The sequence below is a fragment of the Phoca vitulina genome, unplaced genomic scaffold, assembly GCF_004348235.1.
Source record: "Phoca vitulina isolate PV1807 unplaced genomic scaffold, GSC_HSeal_1.0 scaffold24, whole genome shotgun sequence".
Classification (NCBI taxonomy): Eukaryota; Metazoa; Chordata; class Mammalia; order Carnivora; family Phocidae; genus Phoca; species Phoca vitulina.
Window position 1 is genome coordinate 27,599,724 of NW_022589727.1, and position 22,581 is coordinate 27,622,304.

The 22,581-nt window shown below is 39.3% G+C and overlaps 1 protein-coding gene across 4 annotated transcripts in view; it reads right to left on the reverse strand.

Moving 5' to 3' along the window:
* The window catches only part of LAMA1 (laminin subunit alpha 1), a 161,537-nt gene that overhangs the window by 114,708 nt on the left and 24,248 nt on the right, over positions 1–22,581 (reverse strand). For all 4 annotated transcript variants that reach the window (XM_032421153.1, XM_032421152.1, XM_032421154.1 and 1 more), the window contains exons 2-3: positions 17,706–17,876; positions 17,400–17,512 (exon numbers count right to left, since the gene is read on the reverse strand). In XM_032421153.1, coding sequence (XP_032277044.1) covers positions 17,400–17,512; positions 17,706–17,876 — 284 coding nt within the window. The remainder of the gene's footprint in view (positions 1–17,399; positions 17,513–17,705; positions 17,877–22,581) is intronic.

The window sequence follows — 22,581 nt, forward strand, 5'->3', positions numbered from 1 at the left end:
CAGCACGCCTAGAATGAGATAAACCCGCTTGTGAAATGTATTTAGAGCTCATTCTCGGATCTGAGAAATACAAAAGGCACCTTTCCTATCCCCTGATGCCGCAACCTCTACCGGTTTTTCACCTATGAATATCTTAGCCTTTGAAATTACATTAGTCTTCTTGCCAAAATGCAGTCTCCCCTTTGTCAGCTTGGAGCAGAGGTGACAATAAATAGCTTTCCTTTCTTCCCCTACTGATTGTGGAAGTAGGCTCAGAAATCTGTCATGGAGATTGAAGAAAGAAGTTAACAATATTCCAGAGAAAAGGAAAAATGGAGGTCGTGGCTTCAGTGAGTGGTCTGCCTGACATACTGCCTCTGTGTCACAGGCTGAGCAGACCTGTGCACACCTGCTCAGTGACCTTGGCCTGTGGGTCAGGAACCTGTGTCCTGAGAATAATCTGCTCAGTAAAAGAAGAACAGAGATGTGACCTCAGGGAGCTCAGCAGGGTCAGCTCTTTAGCCAGCTAGAAAAATGACTGCTCCTCTCCTAGGGCACAGGAGGGATGGGCAGAGAAGCAGAGATGTTATTCTCAGAGATGCACCCCATAAAGACACATGAGGACAGGAGCAAGGAATGTTCCCTAACAATTTTTCACTTAAGGTTCATTCAACAAACATTGATTGAGCATCTGCTTTGTAACAGGGACTGTGGCAGGTGCAACCAATACGGCAGCGAAGTGGAGAGAAGGGACAGAGGGACGGGGAGTGAAGACCCCACAGGGCCAGAGCACAGAGCAATACAGAAATGGCAGGAAGCCAGCCTGGCTTGAGTGTAGACAGCAAGAGGGAGACTGGGCAGGGCGTGGGTCCTTGCACCATGTTCAAACTTTTAGACCATTAGAGGACCTTAAACCAGGAAGCTGCAGGGTCAGCAGGGATGAAAAGATCATGCAATTGGATGCGGGTGCCGGGCAATCAGGAAAGATGGTGATGCTGACACACTGAAGACCAAGACCTAAGCACAGAAAAGGTCAAGTGGGTCTTCAAGAGTTTCCTAAAAGGTCAAATGTGAGTGAGAAAGAAAACACAAAGAGGCCAAGCAGAGCTCTCAATTTCTCAGCTTCTCAACTCAACTTCTTTTTATTTCATCTGTTAGAACTGCTGTTGGCCCATGATACCCCAGTCGCTCTTGCGATGGTCAGGTGCCTATAGCTTCATATCCCTTCTTCTCCTCCCTTATCTCACTCTATGAAAGTAAAAGGGGCCCCTAATCATTAAGCCTCACAAATCCAACTGGCGATATCATCCAGAAAATCTGTGCGAACCTGTACTTGACTAACTCCATTAAACATTAGCCTATTCGTTATACATTTACAACTCCTAGAAACAATAATTATGTGTTTCTTTCCTTTGGTCACGAAATCTAGCCGAATCATTTATAGTTTTAGCACTAGAGAGATTAGAGCACATTTTTTGTTTTTGCAAGACTTTGTTCTTTATGTAGAAAGTTGGTCTATGTCCTATTTAAAGATTCTCATTTTTTTAAGATACATCTAACTTCATTGAGCATCTATCACTTGTCAGGCATTGAAGTGATGGTTATCACATTTAAATCATCTCATTTAAAGCTTTTTTTAAAAAAAAGAATATCTAAATAAGTGTCTTATGTAGAAAGGCTTTTGTTTACTTAAAAAGATGTGGCAGAAATGTAAAATCGTGCAGCCATTATGGAAAACAGTATGGTGGATCCTCAAAAAACTAATCATAGAATTCCTTTTTGAGCCAGCAATTCCACTTCTGAGTATATGCCCACAAAAACTGAAAGCAGGTTGGGACGCCTGGGTGGCTCAGTCGGTTAAGCAACTGCCTTCGGCTCAGGTCATGATCCCAGGGTCCTGGGATTGAGCCCCAGGTCGGGCTCCCTGCTGGGTGGGAAGCCTGCTTCTCCCTCTTCCACTCCCCCTGCTTTTGCTCTCTCTCTCTCTCTGTCTAATAAGTAAATAAAATCTTTAAAAAAAAAAAAACACCTGAAAGCAGGGGCTCAAACAGATACTAGTACACCAATGTTTACAGGAGCACTATTCACAATACCCAAGAGATGGAAATAACCCAAATATCCATCAATGGATAAATGCGTAAACAAACTTTGGGCTATCCATATAATGGAATATTATTCAGTCTTAAAAAGGAATGAAATTCTAATACATTCTACAACATGGATGAACCTTGCAGATATGATGCTATGTGAAATAATCCAGACACAAAGGGCAAATAACTGTATGATTCCACCCACATGGGTTACCTAAAGTCATCAAATTCATAGAGACTGAAATTAGAGGTATGGTTAATTGGGGCTGGGGAGGGGTGGGAGGAATAGGGAGTTAGTGTACAAAGTTTCATTTTGGGATGATGAGAAAGTTCTAGAGATGAACATTGGTGAAGGTTGTACAACAATGTGAGGGTACTGAATGCCACTGAATTGTACCCTTAAAAAATGGTTAAAATGGCAAGCGTATGTATATTTTCCTCAAGAAATAAAAAGATGTGAAAATAGGGAGAGAAAAGTAAATGGCATGAAGACTCAACTTTTCGTGGAAGATGGAGATTTCTTTTTTTTAAATTTTTTTATTGTTATGTTAATCACCATACATTACATCATTAGTTTTAGATGTAGTGTTCCATGATTCATTGTTTGTGCATAACACCCAGTGCTCCATGCAGAACATGCCCTCTTTAATACCCATCACCAGGCTAACCCATCCTCCCACCCCCCCCCCCAGAACCCTCAGTTTGTTTTTCAGAGTCCATCATCTCTCATGGTTCATCTCCCCCTAAAGATGGAGATTTCTTAATTGAACGCGACTGGGAGCACTGTATTTCCAGTCAGGGAACTCTGGAGAAACCAAAGAAGCCATGTGGAGGTCAAGCAAACAGCACAGAGGGCATGTCTGGACTCTTACCTTCCCCATGACCCTATTTCTGTCATGTTCTCACGGAGCTCCGGTAAGGCATGATGGTATTTCACCAAATACAAAACCCGAGCCCCAAACCGTTAGGGTTTGAAAAGGAGAAGAAGGCCCTTGTCTAGAGATTCACAGTTCAGACGGAATGCTTTCCTCCTTGGGGCTACTTCCTAAACCACGAGCTGATGCCTGGGCAGCCGCTTCCTGCTGGCCCTAGCTCATTCTGGTGTAAAGCAAGAAATAACCCTCAATGGTGGCCATTACAATGGAGGCCTACCACATGGTCATCTCTCTACAAGCTTTCTTGTGCTTCTATCCTATGAAGAACAAAGGGAAATACACTCTGATAACATGCCATAAGATATTAGAGAAGAGAGAAACTGTTAAATTTTAAGTCTGACAATACTCAGTCACCTTCCAAATCTGAGAGGGAAAGTTCTCAGGAACGATTAAATCTGCACTAGATCAGTCACTTGATGATTTACTTTTAAAAATATGATGAATGCCCACATTTGATCAAAAGCTATTCTAGAGGGGGTATATGGGAACTCTGGTACTTCCCACTCAATTTTCCTGTAAATCTAAAACTTCGCAACAAAATAAAGTCTATTAGTTTTTCAGCAACGAACAAAGCAATTTACACATTATTATTGTAGTTATCAGTTACTCAAAGAAAGCTTACACCACCCCCGTTGGCTAATGAGTGGTTTTAAGACTTCACCAAACTTCTCAGGATGTCTTAGTTTGGACAGCTGTGACTCCCCGGCTAATAATCTGCAGGTTTTAATTTGATCTCACAGCTTTCCCAGACTTCATTTCCGTACCTTATGGCACATAAAGGGCAAGCCAGAGCGGGTCAGTGCCCTCCGAGCCTCCGCGAAAATATTTCAAAGGGCTCCCAGGTCTGAGGAAATGTACAGGCAGAGGGACTGTCGTCCCGGTCACTAGAGAGTTTCTACCTTTATCACTGTGGGAGCTTTGTCATCTCACCGAAACTAATACTTATCGAGTAAGACTTCCAGAATCACTCCACCCAGTTAACAAATTTTTAATTTCTTACCATCTAGAGAATTATAAACTAAATTTGATATTTTCCCCAGTTCAGGCTTAAAATGACAAATCTGGAGAATGTTTTCTCTACATTCCACTGCATTACTCACAATGAATAATGTGAATCTGAATCGATATGTTCTTCACTTATCTCGCATTATAAGTCTAGTGTGAAATTATATTTGGGGGAGAACACTTTATAAAATGCTCAATTTTATAAATTGATGTAAGGTACCAGTAACAGATTTTTAGTGATTTTCCTCAAGTGCCGTAATTATTCTTGGCACCTCTCAAAACAATGATATTTAGGGTTAATTCATTTTTTTCTCTTTTGTTACAATATAAAAATTCTATCGTGCCTCTTGCATTGATATGCAAATATCCAAAAATGTCACCACCATGTTACAAGCAATTTGACCATTCCTGTAGAGATTAATAATCAGTGACATAATTTATCCATGTGAAGATAATAGATAAGAACAAATAAATATTGTTTAAGCATCTGAATTCAACCCAGCACTCCCAAATATATGTCCAATATAGTGACATAAGTCAATAAATATATGTTACATCTGAATAAGTGCATGAACAAATGAATAAATAAATAATAATAGAGGCTCTGCTATTCAATTAGCAGGGAACAAAAACTGAAAGGAAATGTTAATCTCTGTGCTCCTGAGGGGTTTGAGACACACACTTTCATTCACTGTCAGTGAGTCTACAAAGGGAACAATATTTTGGAAAAAATAAGGCGTACAGGTCACATTGGAAAGATGTTTAAGCTCTTTGACCCAATAATCCCATTTCTTGGAATTTACACGAAAATATAATCAGCACTGCAGTCACAAAAATATTTAAATATTTGTTGCAGCCTGATTTTATAAAATTGGAAACACCTTACATGTCCAACAATGGGAACAGGATGAATAAATTATCATGTACCCAGATGGTGACCTATTATTCTGCCATTAAAAACTGTTACAGGAATGTAGATGCTGGCATGAAGAAGAAATTGGTACTGCCTGGTCCTCGTGGAGTAAACAACTAGAAAACTAGATAAAGATATAAAAGAAGGGTTCTAAAATATTGGACAGCAGGCAGCACAGGACGGTGATTCCAGGGAGAAGAGCTTTTTACCTAGAGACACTTTCTGGACAGTGGTTCGGCAGTGTCTGATAAAGTTAAATATTGACATACCCTTTGGCTATGCAATTCCAACCCTAGAGGAATAAAAACATATGTCCAAAAAAAGATTTTTATAAGAATGTTCATGGCAGCTTTATTTACAACAGTCAAAAATGAGAGCAACTAGCAGATAAATAAGTTCTTGGATCTAATGCATAACACAGTGATTATAGTCCACAATAGTGTATACTAAACTTCAAAGTTGCTAAGAGACTAGATCTTAATTGTTCTCAACATAATTACAGGACATGATAGAAATGTCAGCTAATGCCACTATAGTAATCATATCGCAATACATAAATGTCTCAAACCAACAAGTCGTGCATCTCAAACTTACACAATGTTATCTCTCATTACATCTCAATAAATTAAATAAAATAGGCATTGAGAAAAAGAACTGGAACAACCCAAACAACATAACGAGATGATGGATAAATAAGTGTTGGTACATTCGTGAAATAAAACACCCAGAAATCAAAGACCAAACCACTCATACAAGCAGCAGCGGCTGAATTGCACAGCTGCCAGGCTAAAAGAAGCCAGACACAAAACAACACACCGTTTACCCCCCTTTATATACTATGTAACAGGCCAAGCTAATCTCAAGTGAGAAACATTCAGGACAGTGTTTCCTCTGGTGGCAGGAGGTGGAGGGCTGGTGGAGGGCTGACTGGGAAAGGCACAGGGGAGGTTCTGGAACTGGTCTGTATCTCGGTAAGGCTGTGCCTTACCGATGTGTCTATATGTGTCAAAACCCATCCAACTATACCCTTACGATGGGTGCATTTCATGGTGTGTAAGCTGTATCTCAATCAACAGGAAAAAGGAAAGAAGACATTTATTATAGGACTGGATGTACTATTTTAGCTCCATAAACACACCTTTCCTCAGCTGCTCTGCTATGTACCTTTCCTCATCGCCTGCTCCCTTCCTTCACTCCCTTCGGGTTGTCTCCCTGATTTCCCTAAGCTGCCCTTCCTATGTGTTCTCCAAGCATCCTTAACCCCTGCACAACCTACACCACTGGACCAAAGAGGTCTGCTTACTTGCCTATTTCCCCCACTAGACCTGAAAGCCGGAGGGCCAGGCTCAGCCTTACATAACAATTGAAGCGGCAGTGATAATAACCAACATATATAAGGAAGCTACTGTTTGATGTACACTTTTCCGGGCTAAGAGCTTTCCCCAGATGTCATCATTGTGTTGTTCAAAAAGGAATCCTGAGACCCTGGTGCCCAATAAGCAGAGATATGAATTATTAAATATATACAGTGTTCTCAGATATGATAGAATAGGTCAAAAGGTAATTCCTGGTAATTAGAATCACAAATGGTTTTTTTAAAAAACTTTTTTCTCTTATGGGGCACCTGGGTGGCTCAGTTAGTTGGGCGTCCGACTCTTGATCTCAGCTCAGGTCTTAATCTTGGGGTTGTGAGTTCAAGCCTCACATTGGGCTCCACGCTGGGTGTGGAGTCTACTTTAAAAAAAAAATTTTTTTTTTTAAATAAAAACTTTTTTTCTTGTTTTTCCTGTATTTAAAAAATCTCTGCTTCTATATCAAAATAAAGGACATTTCTGCATAGAGAAAAGGCCAATTGAAGACCTAAAAAACACAAGCGCTATTTTGAGGTATAGCTGAGGTATTCATGAGCTACTTTGCTTTTTTATTTGTTACAACTTTCTAGAGATAAAGATGTTGCAATTTGAGCAGAATGTTAAGCAAAAAGCAAATGCTACAATGGATTCCAACTGCACTATATTTTTCAAAGAAATATTTCTTCAGGAATGAAAACTGATCTCTTTTTAGCTTCAATATAACAGAAAGAAATAATGATTTCAGAACAGACTTTCCTTTCTTTCCATACATATACAAGACAATTTTATTTTGAAGACAAAACAGTTGGGGACAAGAAAAGTATATTTTGACAGAGTCTTGAGACTATCTTCGCTGATTTCCCAGAATCCTTCGCAAGGCCCAGTCTAAGGGGCCCTGCTGAGTGAGACGTACACTGTCATCATAAGGCCGGTACTCTGACATTCAAAACAGAAAAAGGGGAAGGGGGATGGAACACGAAACTATGCTAACTGGAAAAATGTTTATGCTTGACTGTTGGGCAAACTATTGATAGTAAGCTTTATCATTTAAAGCTTAAAAGTAAATCTTGCCAAGAAACAAAACTCCACATAGTTCTTGAAGCCTGGCCTCAGTTATTTGAATTTATTCAGCTCACATGTCACGAACATCGGACAATTTAAGGTACAATATTTGTATCCCCATTTGATCCTCTAGCTCTTCAGGATTCCTAAAGATAAAGGTGCGGCACCTAAGGCTAAGCTGCGGGAGGCTGGCAGGAGAAGCCCCTCAGAGAGCCGTTTTCAGAAGGATGAGGCAGTGATTTTACAACAGGTGTCCAATTGTTTACCCCTCCCCTCCTGACAGGCCACAGTTGCTTCCCGTTTCCTTTACTTGAATCACTGCTGACCTCAGTGACTCAGTGACCCATAGAGCACAGGGAAGCGATGCTGCATGACTCGGAGGCCAGGTCTACATGGGGACATAGCTTCTGCCACTTCCTCTGGAACACCTGTGCTGGAGCTTTGAACTGCCATATAGGCACTCTGCCTTAAGGCTGCCATGCTATGAGGAAGCCCACACCAGCCCACGTGGAGAGACCATCCAGAGAATTCTTGAGGCCACATGATAAGGCCAGCCCCTGGCTGCCTCAGTACCCTCTCCCCAGCTGCCCAGATGCCCCCTACCCAACTGCCCAGCACCCTCCTTAGCTGCCCAGACTTCCTTCCCCAGCTACCCAGCACCCTCCCTAGCTACCCGGGATTCCTTCCCTGGCTGCCCCACCTCCAACCCCCATGGACTGCAACCTTAGGCATCACTCAATCAAACCCCTCCTGAAATTCTGGCCCATCGAAACCGGGATAGATATAAAATGAATGCTGTTGTTTTAGAGGTTTGCTGTGATTTCTTACACAATAGATATGCAATAGATAACTGGAGAAGTTGTGTATGAAACAACAGAATGAGATAAAAGTGTGAAAACAAAAGAAAGACATATCTATGAGAATAGCAGCTTTGCAGAGAACAGGACGAAAAAGATAAAAATGTCTGAAGGACAAGAATTTAGCGTGGCTTACTTCCAAATCACAATGAACAGCTTAAGATTTCTTCCAACCTATTCTTTTTGCCAAACAAATTCAAGCAAAACTTAATATCTGAAATTGGTTGAGACCAGTATAAAGTGACAGAAAACTGAAACAGAATGAATCACTTTGAATACGTACAAGGAAACGGTAACAGTAATTCCTACCACAGTTTCCAAGAAGGGTCTCTGCCTGACCTCTTTTAATGAACAGCCAAGACTCACTTATAATGAGAAGCTCCAATTTACATGCAATTCTTGTTCTAAAAATCTTTCAAGATTTTCTGTCTTAAGACTGTGAAATCTGCCTATTCTTTTCTTACTTACCCTGTCAATGTGCTTAGCAAACACTTTCTATTTGGATGATACAATAATAAATCTCAATCTTGTTCTGGTCCACTTTTCAGAAATTTTAGGGAAAAAACAGCAGATATCCAAATTAATGAGGTTTTAGAAAACCCAGCAAACAAGCAGCTATTGTCTCAAGTTTTGTATAAAACAAAGGCCCTTCTGTGATTATGTTCCCACAACAAAGTGCTACTTCCTAATTAAACCTACACAGAAAATAAAGCACTGCTTCAAAAGGCAGCTTTATTTTCAGTGCCATAAGAAACATTTCCTTTTTTACAAAACATATTTTATCTTCTAAAGGAACATTACCAATTTTTACTCACAAATCTGACCACCCCCAGAGAAACTGTTTGCCCAGGTTTCAACATTTTCAAAGGAGAATACAAAACATGGATTCATTTTCCTTCTTCTTGGCCAAAAAGCACACGGTAGGTAGCACCCAAGTCTACCAGTCACCGCAGGGAAAGGGCCCGCCTAGCAGCAACGTGAGTAAAGAGAACAGGGGGAGGGATTAGGAAGAATGTGAACTATCCTAAATCAGGAGGAAACTGTAAGAGATCCGGCCAGTCTCCGCATAATGCAGAGGACAACACCAATAGAGACCAAGAACAAGAGAGGTGAGACGGTGTAGCATAGTGTGGAAGGAACCAGAAGTGCTGGTTTCCAATGCCAGCTTCAGCACACTGAGCCCCATGAACCCTGGGCAAGTCACTCATCCACCCTGTGCTGCAATGTGCTTACCTCTGAAGAGGAGAACATCTGTATTCCAGGATTGCTGGGGAGAGCAGATAAAATCATATGGATGAGGAAAAAACTGCTGTGTAGTCTACAGCCTATACTTATGTACTTGTGTATATATGTGTATATATATAGAGAGAGATTCCTATATGTGTTCATTGTATATGAATATACAATATATAGATTGTATTTTCACATACATAGATTCAATATGCTATATATAGATTCTATACCTACTATATATAATGCTACAACACTATCTTACTAAATTCTATATTATTCTAAATTCTATAATATTAAATTCTATATATTACATGCATACATTATATATACATTATATATATATACTGTATATAATCTATATACTACATACAGTTGACCCTCAAATAACATGGGTTTGACTTGCATGGGTCCACTTATACATGGATTTTTTTGCAATACAGTACAGTACTGTAAATATATTTTCTCTTCCTTATGATTTTCTTTTTGTTTTTTAAAAAGATTTTATTTATTTATTTGACAGGGAGAGAGGGCACAAGCAGGGGGAGTGGCGGGCAGAGGCAGAGGGAGAAGCAGGCTCCCGGCTTAACAGAGAGCCTGATGTGGGGCTCAATCTCAGGACCCTGGGATCATGACCTGAGCTGAAGGCAGACACTTAACCGACTGAGCCACCCAGGTGCTCCTTCCTTTTGATTTTCTTAATAATATTTTCTTTTTCTCTAGCTTATTTGATGTAAGAATACAGTATATAGAGGTTTGTATATATAATACATGTAACATAAACTATATTATATATATAATATATATATTATATATTTACATGTATATAATATGTATATAATACATGTAACATAAAAAAATATGTGCTAATTGACTATAAGGCTTCCAGTAAACAGCACGTTGTTAGTTGAGTTTTGGGGGGTCAAAAATTATACACAAATTTTCAACTGCATAGGTGATAAGTACCCCTAAGCCCCATGTTGTCCAAAGGTCAACTATGTAAGTCCTATACATACACATTATATATACATGTTCATATATGAAGTATATGTATAGATTCCATACACATACAGGTGATAAATGTTCCTTTTTAATGGGAAAATCAAAATAAAACTAAACACAAACTTGTAGTAGGAACCTTGAAACTGATATGCATTCACTGCATTACTTCATTGGCACACATATGAGATCAATCCCTTTTTACTGAAAGCTCAAGTTATTACCCATAACAGAAGACAACTAAGGTGTCAGGCATGGAAATTCTTTGCAAGTGATGGGTAGGCCGTGTAGAAGAATATTACTGCAACTTTAAAAATTATATAATAGTGAGTTTTAGTCATGTTTGGAAACACTCATGCTACAAAGTTAAATAAAATATCAGGACACTACCATATACGTCAAAAATCTCAGCTGAAGGGATGGGATTGCCCAGTGATGCAGACAGAGCCCAGGCTCTTGAACCTCAGGGAGTCCTACCCTTGAGCGAGTTACCTGAATTCCCTGAGTCTCGGTTTTGTCATTTGTCAAAAGGAGATAATAATAGGACCAAACTCATAGCGTATGAGGATTTGATGATGTAACACCCATAATAAATATGTAATACATGATAGCATTATTGCAGCATTATTAAGTACACAGAAATGCATACAAAAGTCTAAAAGCAATATGCTCATAATTTCATGGTTGCTTCGGAGTGAAGTGATTGTAAGTTTTGCCACCTCTTTACATTTACCTGATCCTTCTAATTTTTCTACCATGAGCCCATATTACTTTCCTAGCCAGAAAAAAAAAATAGAATTATTGACTTATGAATTTATTTTTCAACATCTACTTAATTGCATCCCTTAACCTAATCTTACTAGCTAACTCCAATTAGATTATATCAAGGTCTTGGTTAAAGTTTCCCTTGGTGATATCTAAAGATCTTTGGGACTTCAAAGTCATTTGTGGATATATGACATAAATATGACAGGATAGGGAGTTCACATTTATTTAGTGTGTGGAATTTGTCAGGGGCTTGACTAGGAACATCCTTCATTCTTAATGCTATGGCCTTCTACTTTATAAATTATGAAAGCATATCACCCAACTACACTTTATATATCTCCACCACGCCACACAATAAAAAAGTAACAATAAATACATACATAAATAAACAGAACTGCCTCCCCTTTTCCTCCACCACTGTACTTCTTAAAGTCACAGCACCAAGGTGTCACCCTAGATGGTCTCTCGGTCAAGATCTAAGGACACACCTAGTCTGTCGATGTTATCAGAAGGCAGTCCATGGTTTCAAATTGAAAATTCTAAATTTTGCATCTTCATTCCAAAGTTGATCTAAAAGCTTACTATAAGCATATTCAGGATCTGGCCAACCGCGGTATAAGACAATTCTGTTCCAGGATTTCAAGGGCACGTCTCTGTGTTTACATGGTCGCACTGACAAAGGGATCACCTACTGAGAAGACAGTATTTGTGCTTGTTGAGGAGCAACTGCAAACCCACCTTTCTATACTCTGCTTTGTGGGGCTTTGAGTGGAGGCACTAGCAGGAGGCTGGAAGGCTGGAGGAGGGAGGCAGGGAGATGAGGCAGCCTCCTCCAAGCCTCCGGGTGCAAATAACCCAGCACGTCCCGAGGTTCTCCCTCAGTGTCAGCATCCCTGAGTTCTCTTTTTCTTAAAAGATTTTTTTTTTTTTTTGTCAGAGAGAGAGAGAGTGAGAGAGCACAAGCAGGGGGAGCAGCAGAGGGAGAGGGAGAAGCAGGCTCCCTGCTGAGCAATGGGCCCAATGCCTGACTCCATCTCAGGACCCTGGGATCATGACCTGAGCCAAAAGCAGATGCTTAACCGACTGAGCCACCCAGGTGTCCCACCTGAGTTCTCTTGGTACTCCCTTCCCCTGTTCTCCACCACCATTTAACCTGTTCCTCGTGCTAGATCCATCCCTCTAAATAATTGCTGTGGCTTCTGTTTTCCTGAGTGGATGGATCTGGGCTGATATAAAACAGCATGTATGTCACAGTAGCCAACTTTTAAAAATTGTGGTAAAATGTACATAAACATCAAAAATGACCATTTTCGCCATTCTAAGTGCGCAGTTCAGTGGCATTAAGTCTATTCACACTGTTGTGCAAGCATCACCACCATCTGCCTCAAGAACTTTTTCATCTTCCCAAACTGAAGCTCTGTCCCCATTAAGCACGAACTTCTCGTTCCCTCCTCCCCTCAGCCCTGGCAACCAACATTCTACTTTCTGTCTCTTTAGACAGGACTATTCTAGGTACTTCATGTAAGTGGAATCATGCAGTATTTGTCCTTCTGTGTTTGGTTTATTTCAAGTAGCATGTTTTCAAGGTTCGTCCGTGTTGTTACAGGTGTCAGAATTTGCTTTCTTTTGAAGGCAGGATTATCTTCCATTCTATTTATGTACCATCCTTCGTTTATCCATTCACTATTTTTTTTTAAAGATTTTATTTATTTGACAGATAGTATGAGAGAGAGAGCATGAGAGGGGGGAGCATCAGAGAGAGAAGCAGACTCCCTGCCGAGCAGGGAGCCCGATGCGGGACTCGATCCTGGGACTCCAGGATCATGACCTGAGCTGAAGACAGTCGCTTAACCAACTGAGCCACCGAGGCACTCTATCCATTCACTATTAGCAGACACGGGTTGCTTCCATCTTTTGGCTACTGTGAATAATGCTGCTCTGAACATGGGTGTGCAGAGATCTCCTTGAATTCCTGCTTTTGGTTCCTTTGGGGGATATATAGCTAGAAGTGGCATTGCTGGATCATGTGGAAACTCTCGGTTTAACTTCTTGAGGAACCACCATACTGCTTTCCACAGGACTGTACCATTTTACGTTCCCACCAGCGAGGCACAATGATTTCAATTTCTCCATACCCTTACCAACCTTGTTATTTGCCGTTTTTTTTGTTTAGTTTTTGTTTTAGTAATAGCCATGTTAATGGGTGTGAAGTGGTATCGCCCTGTGGTTTTGATTTTCAAATTTCCCTAATGATTAAAGATTCTGCCTGGTGTCTTAACTTTGAAAGTCCTGTGCCTCAAACTGGAAATCCTTAGGTTCTTCTATTGAGAACCTCTATCATAAGGAGTACATTTTCATATAATTAGCAGGGACTAAAAGAATGGCGACAATCACTAAAGTCAAGATCCATCAAATGTGCATGCTATCCTTCACTCAGAATGATTTCTTTAAAATTTTAAGTTGTCACGAAAGATCCCTCACTCACTTCCAGGGTGTAGTGCTGCACAGCAAGCTCCTAGCTCATGGGACAGTGAGCAGCAGTTTGTTACGTAGACTACCCACATAACGTGTTAGCGTTACAAGTGTTAGGATGACTCTTAAGTCTTATTTTTCTTAAAACAAAAATACCACACTCATTTAATTCCCATGCAATATTTTTTAAAGTGAGATATTGCTAAATATCTAACAGTATAAATTCAAAAATTTTGTGAATCAATGCCAGAATGAATAGCAGGCATTTTTTTAAAGAAGTGAAAAATGAATCTAATCATCCCCCTGGTAATGTGTTACTAAAGCAAACACTGCGCTGCTAAAACCTTCTGCAAACTAGACAACATTTGTGGACTTTCTGATAACACCACTTTTTCTCATTTCTTTAATTTATCTTTCATGTAACCAAACACGAAACACGGAGGCTACAAATGGCAGAATTTCAGCAGGGTCATCAACTAGAGAATCAAGAGAGGGATCGAAATCTTTAGCTTTTGCCAACACAGAATGAAGCTGGTAATTTGGTCGTAAAACCTCAGGAGCTGACATATTTATTAAGTTACATGAACACATTTACAATATGACGTTGTTATGACTCCTGACGATACTAAGGTCTGTCTACAATTATACTTTAGAAATCCATACTACAGAATTTACATTTTTACTGAAGTGAAACAAAGCAGTCAAAAGGCTTGTTTGCTGACTATCATCTTTTAATCAGAATGTGAACAAAAAAGCGAAGGGGAATGTTTAGGAACAAAGCATGGATTCAGTCAGAGCCTCAACTCTGCCAAGGCCTGGGTGTGCAAGAGTGAATAAGGCAAGCTCCAGTGAATGTTAACTGGCAAGGAAAGTGAAAGAGAAGAAGAGGAGGAAGAAGAAGAATACAGCTGGGGTCCCTGCTCTCAGGGAGTGTATTATCTAGAAATTAACGAGGAGCTGGATAATGGCTGGCTTGACAGGGAAACACACAGATTCTGACAAGGGAAAAAAGTCACCGGAATGTGTAGCCAAGCTCTAGATCTGAGTGTCGATAAGACCCAGGAAACAAGGGTGAAATGTGGGGGGAAAGGCGAGATAACTTTACAAGGAAGAGATTGACCGACGATACCTAACGGATTAGCCTCCTCACTAGTGGGACAACCAGCCTTGGGAGCAACAGAAGTAGCCAGGATTGCAGATCATGTGTTCTGGCCAAAATTATTTAACTGGAATTGAACGAAGTCTTTAGAGCTGAGTTTAGGTTATAGGAAATAGAGTGCATAAAAGAACATGTTAACAAGACCACAGTGAAACAATCCAACAAATCTAGATCATGGGATATTCTATAAGACAAGTGGCCTAGTCTATTTAAAAAGTCAATATTCTTAAAGTAGAGAGCAATTCAAATTAGGAGAGATTTAAGAAGTCTAACGATCAGGTTTTTATGGATCCTGGTTTAAAAAAGAAAAAAAGCTACAGAAGACATTGGTGGATAAACTGGGAAAATTCGATACAGATGGTGAAATAGTTATTAGGAAATTGCTGTTAATTTTGTCGGGGCTGCTAATGGCATGGCACCTATTCAGGACAAATCTCTATTTTTTGAAGATACAAAACATACTGTATTGGTACAATATCACAATGACTGCCATTCACCTGGAAACTTTGGGAAGATGAAACCAACATTGCAAAATGCTTAACAATCTCTGAATCTCAGGGGTGGGTATATGCATGCCCACTGGAATTTGCTTTCTACATATTAAAAAATGTCCATAATAGAAAGCCTCAATAAATAAACAAATCTGAGAGATTTGCTCAGATATAAGCATAATGCACTTTTTTTAGAAACTGAAAGCATGACAAAAATTTTACACCATATAAAAAGTAAAGACATTTCGGACTACAAATTAGTTTATATTATCTTAATTTGGAAGCATATCTAAAAATGCTAGAGGTCTTTAACTATGCATTACATGCCTACTTTTGAAATATGCCTTAAAGACCTAAAACTGACATGCCCCTGGAACTCCTCAAGCTGGCTCAACTCAACCTAAAGCAAAAGAGTTCTTTCCCTTCAGAGTGAAGTCAAACGTGACACACTGCAAGATAAATGGTAGCCTAACATGAATCTGAAATCTATATGGAAAATGTCCAGCTGGTAGTTTGGCTCTAAACTCATATAATACCACATTCCTGATAGTGAAAATGGCTATATTTTTTTCCCTTAAAAAAAGAAAATAAATAGAAAAAGTGATGGGAAAACCAAAATCTCCAGCAGACACATTCTCACCATTGAAATAAAAACAAAGGCCAGGCCAAAAGGGGGGCTCTTTTCTCTTTTTCTTTTTTTTTTTTTTTAAGATTTTATTTATTTATTTGACAGAGAGAGACACAGTGAGAGAGGGAACACAAGCAGGGGGAGTGGGAGAGGGAGAAGCAGGCCTCCCACTGAGCAGGGAGCCCAATGCGGGGCTTGATCCCAGGATCCTGGGATCACGACCCGAGCGAAGGCAGATGCTCAACGACTGAGCCACCCAGGCGCCCCCTTTTCTCTTTTTCTTTAGGGAGATTTAAAAATATGAAGATATGACCTATTACGTCAAGACATATGGCTGAAAACATTGAAAAATGTTATTTTACTTAAATAAATACTATGAACCTAAACATGGGGAAAAATCTCCTGAGCTTCGCATTCTGCTACCTGGTTTACTGTTATTATTAGAGATCCAAAGTTTCTTTTATGTGAATATACACAGTATTGCTCTTTCTTCTACTTAAAATCCTTCACATTTTTAAAACTATCGCTTATCCAAAGAATTTTAATTATTTGCCATTAAATTTCCACAATTCCTATTTCAATCCTACAGGGCATATTTCAACTATTTGTCTCTTTAAGCTTATATTTAGCATATTGATGAGTTCGAATGTAAGAGAAATTGAATGGAAATAAATAAGAAGGTCATGCAATGGCTTTTCTGGAGAACTCAAATGAGAAATGTTGACAATAGCTCCCAAATACCTGCCACCTCTCTTTTCATTCCATCCACTCAGATTTCTTTCCTTTTACTTCCCTTTCCCAGAAGTATTGGGACCATGGGGACCCAGATCATATTTTTCTCCATTCTCCTATGTGATCTGGAAGCAAAGCAAGAGGATACCGGTATGGCTGGAGCCAGTTATACCTTGCCTTTGCCAGCTGCTACTGAAGGCTTGCTCACAGAAGTACTGGAACATTCCAGCTTTATTCTTGGCCTCACAGACGCCACGACAGGGCAGAAGCATGGCCAACAGGCTTGACGTTATCCCTTTATTTCCTAGCCTTATTACCTATATACAACCCTTCTGCAATAACTTTGTACAGTGATAACAGCAAGACAATAACCTCAAAAGGAATTTCGTGTGTGGTCCCCCTCCCCTGGGGTATCTGACGACATGTGACACACAGCCTGACAGAGAATCCTGAACCGCTGAGCATGCTCTGCTGACAGCTTCCCAGAACATCAAACCACATGCAAACAATGCCACTCATCTCCTCACAGATACCTGGGAATGATAAATGTGACAAGAACTGATACCATGGACTACTTCTGTGCATCACTTGAATTTACCTGGTGGAAAAACAGTCTGAACAGAATGGAAACATGTTTAGAAACAAGCCAGACTTTCCTGAAGGTCATCACAAGAGTGTACAATTCAGCAACCCAGAGACATTCTTCAATGGTTCTGGCCTGACCTACCTGTCTTAGGTCCAGAGTGATTGTGACCCAGTGATATTCTCTCCCGTTTTGAATACTGGGACTTTGCCACCAGTTATTGGTCCCATCGATTGCATTTGATATTGGATGGCGTTCTGTGAAAAGAAAACATACATGGGTTTCTCTTAGCTCTTGGTTTCAAGTTTTTGACTTCCCAACTGCAAGGCTAGTGGCAATGAAGAGCAGGGAAGGTGAACACAAACTTCATGACTCCTAATAGAAGTCTTTAGTCATCATTTCAAGAAGTATCAATTCCCAAGGGTCCTTTGGAATGGGAGCAACACTTGCCTTTGGGGTTGGCGCTGTTGGCATCACAGATCCGGCACTGGGCATTGCGCACGGGGCGACCAGGCACGTGCTCCACAAGCTTGCAGGACATCTCGGGCCCTTGCTCCCCACAGGTCGCGTTGGTGCTGATGTGTGCGTTGCTGGCAAGATTGAGGATGGCAGGAAACAGCCCTGAAAGTCAGGATTCACCAGATCAGCTCAGCCACTTGGAATCAAGAGAATCTCCCTTTGCAGGTGAATCAAAAAGATTTTTAAGTCTATGCGCTGAGTGAAGGGCGTCTTACACAGAAGCAGCTCATATAGCGGTTTCATGTCTATGAAACTCTAGGACAAGCAAAACCCATCTACCAGGAAATACTCAGAACAATGGTTTCAGGGGGTGGGGATTGCCTGTGAGGGGACACAAGGGGACTTTTTGGGGTGATGTTACATTCTATGGCTCAATGAAGGTTTGGATTACACTGACGTGCTGTTATGAAAAATCATAGAAGGCACAAGTCTACAATTTGGGTAGATTTGAGTATTTCACTGTATGTGCATCTTAACTCGAAAACAAAAAAGAATTATAAATAAATACATAAATGCTTAAAAGTTTAGAAGCAAAGCACACTGATGTCTAAACTCACTTTGAAATGCATCAAAAAATAAGCCAGGTTGATGGATAGCGATGGAACATGGATACATAGGTGATAGAGGAAGAATAAAATGTTCATTGTAGGGTTGGGAGGAGAGATGTTCATTGTACAATTCTTTCCACTTTTCTGATTGAAAAATCTTCATAATAAAATGTTGTGGGTGGCACCTGGGTGGCTCAGTTGGTTAAGGTCTGACTTCGGCTCAGGTCATGATCTCAGGGTCCTGGGATCGAGCTCCGCATCAGGCTCCCTGCTCAGTGGGGAGCCTGTTTCTCCCTCTCCTTCTGCTCCTCACCCCACTCATGCTCTCTCTCTCAAATAAATAAATAAAAATCTTTAAAATAAAAAAAAATGTTGGGAACATAGGTTTTAAGACAAGTTTCAAATGATCCAATGCATGTATCTGCCAATGAAATTCAAACACCTTTCACTTAAAAGAAAGGCATCCATTCTCTGCTCGCTTTGTTCCAGTTGCTCCTGCTAGGACTCACAAGGTCTTTCCTATAATTAGGATTTTTTTCCTCCCTCTCCTCTTTCTTTACTGCCTGTTTTTGTTGGTGAATAAAACTTTAGAACACAATAATCTAGGTTTCAAAATTCTCTTCAATTCAGTATTAATCTTTGCCTTTGTACATTCCTTTTTGTCTCGAGTGATTTTTATCTTTAAGCAACCGGTCCAAACTATTCAGAAAACAATTTTTGGATGACTGTGAGAAGCATAACTCCTTTAGGTTCTTTAGAACTTGGCTTTATCTTGGTAAAAGAAGATAATAGCTGTGACGGTTCCATAAAATCTAGAAATGATGGTGTACATGACACTGGAGAAGGATTCTACCTAAATGGACATTGTGGACTGAGAGAGAGCATTGAAAGGTGGGGGGGTCTTAGCTAAGTGGGGTTTCTCTAATTGACTCGAATTTGATCTTCTAAGATCACAGAAGATAATCTTTTCTTTATAAAGAACATAGAGTCAATAGTATCTCTGCAATATTTCTTTTCCAGTGAAATCTGAAAAAGCACAATGTAATCTTAGTAATATAGAAGGAATTCATGTCAATTTTTATTTTTTAGGTACTGTTTAATGTTTTCAATGATCTTTTCCATTACAAATATTTTAATAATTGAAATTACAAAATAAAAATGATTATTTGTGTAATGTTATTTTACTGCATTTAAAAAAACTTCCTATGTATCTATTTAAAAAACAACATTTTAGGTAGTTTTCCAAACACTTTCCACATAAAATAGAACCACCTATTAGTAGTGTTCTATCCTAGGAGAATGACCCTTAGCCTCTCAATAGAAAATAGTTATTGAATATTTGTGTTCTAGAGCATTATTCCTAACTGTGAAACACAGCACACTTAACATCATATACAATATTTAATATATTATATATATTTTCACTTTGAACTTAAAGTTGGTTACTTTTATCATATTCCTTTAAAGGGACTTCTTTTTTAATTAAAAAGGCTTTATGAAGAGAGAGATGAATCATTATGTGTAATTATGTATTTCCCTAAAGGATTATTTTTATCAATCAGTAGTTAGACACTTATATTTTCTATACCAATCTAGTTCCTAAAGTGACATGTAATTCTTGGGAGTGGTACTTAGATGGCAAGAGGAGCTGATATTTATTCTGTTTGGTACTGAGGTAAATACTAATTTTCTCCATCTTTTGGGATCACACTATTCTAGTAACCTGGTTCGAATGTGTCTTATGAGCCAATCATTTAAAATACAGTATGGGTTTAAACTTTGGTGTTTTATCCCTATAGCTAAAATGATGTTTTTCTGGCTCTCTAGCACATGTATGTATTTAAATTTTAGTACAACCAACTCTATCCATTCCCTTTGCACAGATTAGTCAAGCAAGAAAAAGAAACCAAGGTCACGGGAATTGATTTAGCAAAGCATTTCACTTTCAACAAATACTTTACATGGTAACCCAACAAATGTTCCCACTTCTTCTTTACTCTCCCCCTGCAGTTGCTCCCCATCAAGGCAACTCCCCGCTTCCTGCCCAGGGGTCCTTCCCACTCTGGAGAACCTCGGTGGTCTTGAGTTACTGGGGGCAACTGGGAGTGGTGAAGGCGCCTGCTCTCTGTACTCAGAAGTCTCTACCCTGAGTCACTGAGAAAAAGAAGCTCAAAACTCAACATAAACCTAACATAATTTGGTTGAATAATATCTCAATTATAGTAATCAGCATCAGGTAGATCTTTGTACTAGATAGGCTTTAAAGAACTTCTATATTTCCTTACCTTGCTGGTATCTTAAATATACTTTTAATAAAAAGAAAAATAAATTCCTTCATTAGCATGGCTGAGTAGGAAAACCTTTAAATAGCTAATGTCATAAAAATATCCTGGTTGTCTTTCACTAAAACCGAATCTTTCTTCTCAGATAAGCCAGTGTTTGAAAAAAACTATTCACTAAACATTCTTCCTTACATAATACATTTACTCTCACTTCACAGTTATAGAATAATCACAATTCCCTGTTGCATATGGACCATATCTGTTAGAAGATGAAAGAAAGGTAGAAAGGCACACCAGAAAAAAAGCATGTGTTAAAAATAATTTTTTTAAAAAAAGCCCCTCAGGTTGCTGAATCATTTCAAAGACCCCTGAAATATTTCAATAAAGGGAGCTTCAAGTTGGAGGAGGGATAGGAAATCAAAGGGTAAGAAAGGATCAGGATCAAGAACCCAGCAAGAACAAACGTTTGATTTTATGCATAAAAATCAAAGGCAGAATGAGGGCTCCATCAGGATACATATGTGGCACAGTTTTCCCACTGCCTGGCCGTGCGCTTAGTAAATCAGACTATACACTTTTGTTGAGAGATATTATTTACTGAAGTCAGTGATTACTGTAATACTAATCTGTGTTTTTCCCTCACTCAGGACCCACAATGGAATCATTTCTCCAGGCGCGTATTTAGCCAGTAGCTAAAGACTTCATGAGGCCAAACTCCATTGAGCATGAAATAAATTCCTTCTCATTCACCAGTAGTTTTTTTTTTTAATCCCCTTTCTTCACAGCCTGAGTACATTTGGCCTTCTTAAATGCGTTTCAGGACCATGTTAATCTACTGGAAATTCCCTTCTTAATATGAGATGAAAAACTGCCACAAAGCTGGCAGCCAACAATGCTACTACACATAATTCCCAAAGTTTTCATCCGAGAGACTTCCAGATTGTTCAAGAATTCATTTTTAGAGGGCTCTAGATAATTTTTTTTTCTCAGCAGAAAATATTTTTGCTGCCTTAAAACTGGAGTATCTAAAATGTGGACTAGCCCTAAAGCCAATTGCAACAACTTTTTCATTAATATTTCTCAAATGATTCGGGGTCAATGGTCAAGAGCCGTAAATTTGTGTGTAAGAAAAGCATGAGTTCTTCTAATGAGGTTTTTTTTTTTTTTTTCTGTTTTGGGGGAAAAAAAATTTGCGTTTTATAAAATGTTAGTATATAATGTTATAGTAATCCATACTCAAAGTCAATGTGATATTCTGAAAAGAAAATGATTTGCAATTCTTAGCTAAGGGATCTGTGGCAATATTTTCAGATCATTTTATTCCCCTGAATAGAATTTAAAAAAATGATAACTACTCTATAGGGTTGAATAATCAAAGTGGCTTCTGCTGTCAGGAGGTTTTATTTTGAAAAAGAATCAAAGTCACTTATTCAATCATGGAGAAATTTGGAAAAAAAATTTTTTTTTTCACAATCAGACCAAAACAAAATATATTTATTAGAAATATTACACAGTCATACATCATACCCTTCCATGGCAATAGTTAAATACATATGTTGGCATGTCAAGTCCTGACGATGCTGGGTGTGCTCTTTGTAGAAATGAGGCCACAGATCTATCAATTGCAACCAACTAATGTAGTTAAAATTAGGGAGCCACGGAGAATGTTCCAGACTTAGCCAAAGTCTAACATGGGTCAAGAAAAGTGAAACACTCAGGGAGCTTGGGCAAAGGAGATATTAAAAATACTTTTTAAAAAGGTAGCTAGGCTCCATATCCCTTACTGCATGTCCTTGGTGGCTCATCTCAAAATGGCATGCAAGCTTGACAACGGGAGGAGCTCAGCTGGATTTGGTAAATGGGTGTGCAGAGAAGGGCCTGGATTTCTGAATTAAGAGATTTGTGATTTTTAAAAAACATTCAAATCTATTTTGTTCTCCATTTACCCACCTCTCACTTCCCTAACCTCATCCATTT